This window comes from Ricinus communis, chromosome 7 (assembly GCF_019578655.1).
Source record: "Ricinus communis isolate WT05 ecotype wild-type chromosome 7, ASM1957865v1, whole genome shotgun sequence".
Taxonomy (NCBI): domain Eukaryota; kingdom Viridiplantae; phylum Streptophyta; class Magnoliopsida; order Malpighiales; family Euphorbiaceae; genus Ricinus; species Ricinus communis.
The window spans coordinates 6,962,673-6,971,998 of NC_063262.1; the positions used below are offsets into that span (position 1 = coordinate 6,962,673).

The 9,326-nt window shown below is 32.5% G+C and overlaps 2 protein-coding genes across 5 annotated transcripts; one reads left to right on the forward strand and one right to left on the reverse strand.

The window, feature by feature from the left end:
* The first annotated feature begins 1,100 nt into the window (after positions 1-1,100).
* LOC8261639 (type I inositol polyphosphate 5-phosphatase 5) lies at positions 1,101-5,082 on the forward strand. Its single transcript, XM_015727782.2, has 10 exons — positions 1,101-1,603; positions 1,818-1,911; positions 2,020-2,094; positions 2,508-2,595; positions 2,720-2,824; positions 3,000-3,555; positions 3,756-3,949; positions 4,048-4,156; positions 4,501-4,649; positions 4,736-5,082. The coding sequence occupies exons 1-10, from the start codon at positions 1,514-1,516 to the stop codon at positions 4,956-4,958; spliced, it is 1,683 nt and encodes a 560-aa protein (XP_015583268.1). The 5' UTR covers positions 1,101-1,513; the 3' UTR covers positions 4,959-5,082.
* Positions 5,083-5,154: 72 nt separating this feature from the next.
* On the reverse strand, positions 5,155-6,907 carry LOC8261638 (putative ETHYLENE INSENSITIVE 3-like 4 protein). 4 transcript variants are annotated; one of them, XM_048376300.1, is made up of 2 exons: positions 5,616-6,907; positions 5,155-5,502 (listed from the first exon to the last, which is right to left on the reverse strand). In XM_048376300.1, the coding sequence occupies exons 1-2, from the start codon at positions 6,787-6,789 to the stop codon at positions 5,444-5,446; spliced, it is 1,233 nt and encodes a 410-aa protein (XP_048232257.1). In that variant the 5' UTR covers positions 6,790-6,907; the 3' UTR covers positions 5,155-5,443. The 4 variants fall into 4 exon arrangements, with proteins under 4 accessions (XP_048232257.1, XP_048232256.1, XP_048232255.1 ...); XM_048376299.1 differs by having other exon boundaries at positions 5,155-5,505; XM_048376298.1 differs by having other exon boundaries at positions 5,604-6,907.
* Positions 6,908-9,326: the final 2,419 nt, after the last annotated feature.

Sequence of the window (9,326 nt, forward strand, 5' to 3'; positions counted from 1 at the left end):
CGACTAATATTATCTGAAATTAGATAAATAAATTTAAGTGAGGTAAAAGTACATATTTTTACCATAAAGTTCATTTTGAGTATTATTCTTCATATTTTCATCTCTCGGCTAATATTACCTCAAATTAAAAAAAAAGTTTAAATGAGATAAAAGTACATATTTTTACCATATTATATATAGAAAATATATCATTAAAGCTCTAAAATACCATAAATAACTATATATAATTTGGATCTATCAATTTTTCTTTTATTATAAAATTATACCTTATAGTGTACAAAACTTAAAATTTTATTAAGTTAAAAAAATAAATCGCATAATTTTACATAAAATATTAAATTAGTTTAGATCAATAAAGAAAAAAAAAAGAAAATAATAGAATCCTTACGCATACAAAATTTATTAAATAGTTAAATAAATTAAGGCATTCAATTTAACTACCGTAGATAAAATATATAATTTTTAATTTTTAAAAATAAATAAAAGAGAAAATTAACAAAATAAACAAAACCTAATACCCATTTTAGTTTATAAGATATTAAAATAAAATAGTAATTTGTATTACTTGTTACAAATTAAAGAGTAATAATAAAAAAATATTTCTCTAAAAATTTTAATGGCTAGAATTAATTTTATACAATTTAGTAATAAATAGCTAATTATGGAACTCTAATCACAATAACTTTTAGGCATTCTAAGGTTCAGTCAAAAAGTCTTCTAAAAAAAGATTCACCTAAAATTATATTCTTTGAGCAAATAATAGAATCTCATATATTACATAAATTAACCAATAGATCCCTTAAATTCACTCTTAAGATTTATATATATATTCTGATATGCTTTCATAATCTTTTATAAAATGATTTGCAAACATTCAAAAAGAAAGGAAATATTGATCCCTTAAAATTAATTATAAATTCAATATCACACAATAACACACATAAATAAATAAATAAATAAATAGAAGCCTTAAAATTTTACTAAACTAATCCATATCTTCTCGTTTAAAGTAAACGCAAAATGCATTTTTGAACCCTTTAATTCTTTTTTTTATTATTTATAAATTTTTTAAATTTTTATATTATTTTATTAAATCTTTGTATCATTATTTTTACTTTCAGAAGTATTGGTAATAAAATAAATAATTTTTTATAAAATATATATAAATAATTCAAGCTAAAATAAAAATAAAAATTCAAAAAAAAAAAGAAAAGAAAAGAAAAGAAGTAGAGATATGTTATTGTGAAGTAGGTAGGATAGGATAATTTAACGGTCCCTCTATTTACCTTCCCAAGTTCCCCGAAACCAATGGCGCCAAAACCTCAGCATATGTAACAGAACACAAAAAGATGTCAATATCATTTTTATTAACCCAAAAGGAAAAAAGGAATTATTTCAAAAATAATACAAAATTCATGCATAATGCAAATCCAGAACTTTTTTTCTCTTACAAAATTAAATCGACAATTCAGATCATACATTCCCTTTGCTAATTTTCACAACATAGAGAGAAATGATCACCACCAATATAGAAACAACCAAAGCTGATAGCCCTACAAATACTACTCCTGAAAATTCTGTCAAAGGTGAGAAGAAAAAGAAGGTATATGTTATACTGTACCCTTTGTTTTCTTGTTATGGTTTAATTAATTAATTACTTCTTGTTACTTCTTGAATCTTCTTGTTTCTTCTTCCTGACTATCATCATTATTGCTTTCTCCAATGTTTCTTGATCCAAGAAAGTATATACATATGTAAAAGCTGTTATTATCTTCAAGAAACATGGATAAAACCTTTTCAAACCTTTCATGGTGCAGTCTATCATTCCAAAGATTTTCAGTTCCAAGCGAAATTGGAAAGGTGGATCCAGCTATGACTTGTTAGTATCAGATGGCGATGATGATCTTTTTGGTATTCTTTTTATCTGAAAAGTTCTTTTTAAGCTTTTGTTACATATATGTATGCATATGTTTGCAAACATATAATATTCTTGATCTTGATTTTGGATTTGGTGGACAGATTTTGATAAAAAGATATCAGCAAGGAAACAAGCATTCATAGACTCATCTCCTACATTGAGAAAAAGTTTCTCAGGTATGATTAATTATATATTATGTGCATTAACATATTTTTTATTCTATGATATATGCAAACATAATCTATTTATATAGTTCTATAATATATGGTGGGTCAGTTTTGATTGAATCTGTATCTGATGGACAAAGTCACGTAGGCAATAAATAAAATTAGTCCAAGTTCACTTTATCCATCTTCTTGCATATCTTGGTAGCTAACCTAACATTATAATGAGTTTCGATCATTGGGCTGCATATAATTAAACTAGCTATAGGGCAGAAAATATTATGGAGGACATTAAAATTTCTCATGTTTGATATCGACCTGTTACTTGTAGGCCTTGTCAAAGAAAAAAAAAATGTTGATTTTGGACGTTTGCATTTAATTAAAGAGTAAACAATGGTGTTGCTTTCTTATCTATATACTTGCAGAAAGAAAGACTAGTCCTGCAATTGAAGGCCTGAACCTATGTAACTTTGAGCAGTCTATGGCACCAGAAACAGAAATCAAAGAATTTAGGCATGAATCCTTCTTTGTCAATTTTGCTTACTTAGGATTTTTTTTTATTTCTTTTTATTTTAAATAAAGAAAGTCAGGATCATGTTCCTGACAGCATAAGGATTATACTGTCATTGGAGTGCAGGATTTTCGTAGGAACATGGAATGTGGGAGGAAGGGCACCCAACTCTGGCCTGAACCTGGAAGATTTCTTGCAAGTGGAAGGCTGTGCAGATATTTATGTTTGTGGGTATGATACAACTGAAAAACTTCATCATCTAAGCATTAAAATACAGGATTCCTTACTTGAAGTAGTGGGCTATTAATTACTTACAGACCTTAAATTTGGAGTTTATTGTTTCCTTAGTTTGTTTTACTGTTATTTTCTGGTGGGAACGTTTTGGTCTAAGCCTGTTGCTCTTCAGGTTTCAGGAAATTGTTCCACTCAGTGCTGGAAATGTACTAGTGAGTGAAGACAATGAACCTGCTGCAAAATGGCTAGCTCTGATAAACCATGCACTTAACAAGCCGCGGCCCGACCTTGATTCAACACCCATTTCAAGATTCCTTATAGCCAACAATGTCAAAGATTCAAAGCCGCATAACTTCTTTAATAAAACTTCTCTCAAAGTCCTTAGCAAAAGTTTGAGGGTAGACAGTAGTCTTATCAAAGTCTGCAATTGTCCTGTGGAATCCCCATCCCGTGAAAGACACAGACTAAGAAAGCTTAATCACTCCATGAAAAGATTAGACCCTGGAGTTCCTCGTCATCAGGATAACTTCCCTAATGGCTATCCATATACAGCTGATATGCCTACCTTGCCTTGCGCACCCGCACAGATGTCTTACAGCCTAATAACAAGCAAGCAAATGGTCGGCATTTTCGTCTCGGTTTGGGCTAGAAAAGAGTTGGTGCCTCACATTGGCCATCTCAGAGTCTCTTCTGTAGGAAGAGGAATAATGGGTTGCCTTGGCAACAAGGTAAGCTGATTTCCTGTAATTTTCGTTTATAACAAGAAAAATCGAAACCAAAATGGAATATGGGAGTTGGTTCATGCCAATTATGTAGAAAAAAAATGGAAAAATCAAATCTTTTATGAATTCCTGAATCTAGAAAGGTCAAACCTGAATGGTGGTAGTACTGCTGTAGTAACTATCAATAGCATTTAAATAACTTGCAGGGATGTATATCAGTAAGCATAACATTACACAGAACGAGCCTCTGCTTTGTGTGCTGTCACTTGGCTTCTGGGGAAAAGGAAGGAGATGAGCTAAGGAGAAACGCTGATGTAGCTGAGATCATAAGAAGCACACTGTTCCCCAAGATTTGCAAGAATTCAAATCCTCGAGGCCCAGAAAGAATAATTGATCATGAGTATGATATTCCTTCTTTTACATTTCTTGGCTTAGCATATAAAATTTTGCAGGTGTATCTAATCTTGGAATTTTTTCCTTTTCATTATAATATTTCAGCCGGATAATTTGTCTTGGAGATCTTAATTATCGAGTAGCTTTGAGCTATGAGGAAGCAAGAATTCTGTTGGAGGGTAACGACTGGGACGCATTACTAGAGAAAGATCAGGTTTGTTGCTTAAATTGTTAACTGTAATGATCTTGCTCTGATAACATCGAGAAAATGTACATACTATTGTATGCAAAAGCGGAAGGCAATACCATTCAGACATAAGTCTAGTGGTGGCAAGTCATTTTCCTTCATGGTTCTCCTAGACTGATCATGTGTCAGAAATTATACAATGCTGTGGGGATCACATGTTTTCCATATTATAAGTTTCCAAATGACAAGGAAAGTCTATCTGTTAATGAAATACCCAATATTATTCTTATATTTAGGAAAACTAATAAACAAAGACTAAAAACTTTTAAATTTCACTCGGCTGACTTGTTTTAGTGCTTTGCTGACTACAGTTGAATATGGAGAGAGAAGCAGGGAGAGTATTTAATGGATTTTCTGAAGGAAGGATCTTATTTGCTCCCACTTATAAGTATTCACATAATTCGGACTCTTATGCTGGAGAAACTGTAAAATCCAGGAAGAAACGAAGAACCCCAGCATGGTATACATTTTTCTGTAAAGTATACACTAAAACTTAAATATGTGTAAAAATTTCTGGAGTACTAATTTCAAGCTCAAAATTTTCAGGTGTGACAGGATATTATGGCGCGGAAGAGGCATCGAGCAGTTATCATATATTCGAGGAGAATCAAGATTCTCTGATCACAGACCGGTTTGTGCTGTCTTTGCAGTGGAGGTGGAAGCAAGGAATAGAAGCAACGGCAGGTTCAGAAAGGGTTACTCATGTGCAGCTCAAAGAATGGAATACGAAGATTGCATACCTCAAAGACATAGCTTTTATGGGCTCTAATGAAATCGTGAAAGTAGTCATATGTCCTTAGTTTTTTCCCTTTTCTATTTTGTTTTATTTTATTTTATCTTATTTTTCTGAGGAAGGAAGTTACCTCCTGTCCTATTTCCTTTTACCCCTGAAATCATTTTTGTTTGTTTCTGTCTAGAGGAAGCAACCAATATATGGAAAATAGTTAAAAGTACAAATAGGAAACTAACTAACTGTATTCTGTATATTGATGTAATTCATGGGTTTTCAGTGCAACATGATATACTTAAACATTAAAATCCTATGCTAAGAATATAAAAGAAGGAGGAGAAAGAGAAAGAGACATAGAAATTATGACCTATTCAATATTGCAAACTAATATTTTGGGCTTTTCTATTTCCTTGCTTCAAGAACCGCTAGCAGAAGCATATTAGAAAGAGCATTTCTTTGTCTGTGGCTGGCCAGTTCCGCTCCACTCATTTCCCAAATCCCAAATTGAAGTTTGTGTTCCTTGATCATGCAAATTCTCTTGTGATGAGTAGTCCATATTTCCTCTCCGATATCCAAAAGCACCCTGCTGTATTAAAGCTTCAATTTCAGTTCCCCAGTAAATTGGATAGTCTTCCATTTTGTAGCGAGAAATATATTCATTTTCCGTAGTAGCAATTTCTTTACCTTCAAAATTACCTTTTGCTAGCACTGTGTTAGGCCAATCAGTCAGACTTGACACGTCTATTGGAGGACTAATCAAGACTTCATCGTACCAGCGAAGAGCATCTGCAGATGACTCAACATGATTTCTACTGTCAGTAGTGTTTTCTTGGTCAACATCACTTTCGGCACGATAAGCACACTGAAACTGATGATCAGCCCTTGAATTCTTTTCAAGAAATCCTAACCCTACTTCACTCTCTGGACACTGCAAGTTTTGGCAAGCATATAGCCTATCCATAGAAGCCTCTCGATCAAACGCACATTTCCTCTTCTCACTAATTTGTGAGTCACTGCCACTTCCTTGTTCCTTTTCAGGATCATCTATTTTGAGGCATTTTTCAGTAAGCTGCAAAAGTGCTTCTTCTTGATTAACAACTTTAGACCAAGTAGCACTTTCTTTAGCAGTCATCTTAGCTTGCAAACACTTTGATTGTGTAACAAGCCGTCTCATTCGATCGAAATTAGGAGACAAATGCTTGATTACTGCAGCCAAAACACTAAGCTTCCAAGCTTTTTTGAGATCATGAGGTTTCTTATAAGGAGGAATACCATGTTCTCGTGAGGGTCCCTGCTCACCCCACCATATCTCATTCCCTGTTGGCCACCAGGGAGGAGCTAAACCTCTCTCTAATGGAAACCTTCTTTGTGGAGGAACACACCGTTGCATAAGAGCAGAAAGAAGAGACCCTAAAGTAGAATCTTGCAAATCTTGAAGTAAATGCATGGAAGAAACAGAATCGAATTCATCTTGAGCTAAACTTGGCAAGAATTCTTCAAGGGCCTGAGGAGCTTCTTGATCGAATCGGGCTTTTTCTTTCCACCACTGACGCAGACTATCAGACGAGCCAGTTACAGGCTTACCTTTCTCTGAAATAATCCCATAAACGAACCCTTGAGCTTTGCAAACTTCCATGATCTTCACCATGTACTTAAGAATGGAATCTTGAGCCCTTGACATCTTTTTCCTGCGAGACGCCTCTTCCTTTGCTACTGACTCGGGTTCTTCGCTGGCACACTTCTCTTTAAGCTTTTGCATGCGCATGCGATCTTTCCACATACGTTTCTTGAGTTCTTCATAACTTATCTCTTCTTCTTCTTCTTCTTCAATAGAGATTGGAGAGTCCACCTCCCCAAGAAATTTCACCATAGTTGTTGCCTTGCAACAGCTAAGAACTTAGAATAATGGTAAGAAATAAGAATACTACTGTATCTTGCATAAAATGTACATTGAATCTGACCAACGTGTGGTATATATATAATGTTGCACAAAAGTTAGAGAACAATGGCGGTGCAGAGTTAAGGCTTACGAATGCAAGTTTCAGGAATAAGAGCCAGTTTGAATTATGCTTTAAAAAAAAAAATTTATTGGAAGGGTTGTTGCAGAATGGAGAAACTTAGTATTGATATTAAAAATAGCAAAATTTTTTACGGGGTCCATTTATATATCAAACTAATAAATAATTACATAACTGAATATATATTAACTATCAAATACTAAAGTGTAAAGCACTAATTATATTTAATGCAGTGATGTAAGATATGAGTTAACCATTATTTTCTTTTCCTTCCCCAATTACCTTTTCATGATCTTGAAGAGGCAATTTTTAATGGAAGCTAAGCCTAGTGTTATTCATAAATTCTATCGAATCTTCTTAGATTTCTTAAGAAATAAGAAATTATAGCAATGTTAGTAAGCTCGTGATTGCTCATTTTGATTGTGGCAAATGATGCAATATTAACTTAGGCTAGGGCACGAGGCAAGCTTACATGATATCTGTTGCATGCACCGGAGACACATGTAAATTTTATTCATTTTCTCAAGCTACTTTCTTCCTTGTCATGACTTCAACTTTCATTTACTATTGATCAGCAGATCGTAATTCTTATTGACTTAGTAACTTTCTTTATTAGCCATGACATAATATAACAGCATAAAAGAGGACGTTTTACTCTGTATAACCTGACGATCGACCACCGACTCCGCAAAGTTTTGCTGGAATGAAGCAGGAAGAATAATAAGCTTGAAGAAAATGGTGATGGTAATTAATGAGCCTTTTAATTCAGTTCTGTATTCAATTCACAGCCACTGGTGTTGCCTCAGCTTTACACTGTCAAACAAATGTTTCATCTAAAAATTTTAACCCATATAAATAAAGCCTTAAGAATAATTTTTTATTTCTAATATATACGTGATATTTCACAAAATTAAGAAATTATTGATTTCTATTCTAAGATTCTGTAGTTTATAATGACTTAATTCTTTTTTTAATCTCTTTATGTATTTATTCAACAACAATTTAATAAAATTTAAATTTAATTAATATAAAAAATCTTAATACGTAAATTTCATATAATTTTTTTATAAATTCTATATATTAAAATTTTATATATATAATTTGCTTTAAAGAAAACTTTAAGGTATTAAAAGAAATGAAGTCAATCTAATTATGGCACACTGGAATTCATCAAATTGTTAATTAATTAGAAAGTTGAAAGTCATATATAATATAAATTGAGTATATTATTAAGACTAAGTTACTTCTTCATCTTCAGTACTTATTAAAGCCTAGAATTAATAATAAAGAAACCGTTATCTGCATAAATGGAGTGCTCTTCGCACCTCTTTCATTGAGAAAAAAAAAAAAAAAGACATTTGCTGCTTGCAAATCTTTTAAATAATTAGGTAACTTACACAAAGAAAAAATTGAGATAAATTCCAATGTTGCAAGTAAAGCATAGGCAACTCTCTCAAGATGCTGCTGCTGTTCTTAATATCCAAACATCTCGTTAGGTTTGTCATTCCTGTAGCTCATCTAAGATATAATTCTCTAGCAACTTGTATGAGAAGTGGCACAAATAATTAATGGTCAACTTATAACTCTGAAGAGTGGTATTATTTATAAATGATAACCCATGACAGAGTGAAACTAGTTTCTTTAGAAAGAACATAAAAGGATCCTATACGAAAAACTAATAGTAAAAACCACATCCATCCGAAATATAGCTGCTCATCCAAAGTAGGAGACGAAGAATATGTAGAGATTTCATCCGTCCGAAAGTGTTAAATCAAACTTATCTCCGTCACTGTGTTTGGGACGTCACTTATTACAAAATTAATTGGCTTATGTTAAGATCCAACTTTTACCATATTTATATATCATTTTCGATGATGATGTTGAATGAAAGAATCCTTCGGCGGCTTGAATCCTCCTACAAGAGCGAAGAACACACCATTGGTGAGCTAAGAAGAGAACATATAATTTAATCTTTAGCTAATGGTGAGTTTGATTTATATAGTAATGGTATTTGGTGCCTTTTTATATACTAATTTCATAACTCCTATAATAATACTCATTTATTGTAGTATAACTCCCTTTATTAAAGACTGAAGTATAACTGTCGGATAATAATCAAAAAGATTCCTTCATTAAAGGCTGAAATGTAACAACTAGATGGAAGGAAGAGGTCTCCTTCGTATTCGAATCTTAGCAAGATGAATTATATTTGTTAACTTAATTCTTATTTTTAGGAATTAAGGGTACACATTTATTTTGGGCATCATCCCTAGCCCTCCATTTACTGGGATTCGGTTAGGCCATTCATGCATGTCATCCTATTGAGCAGTTTTTTTATTAATCATAATTCATCATTTATTCAACTGCCTCATGTTTGGACTCCTTTATT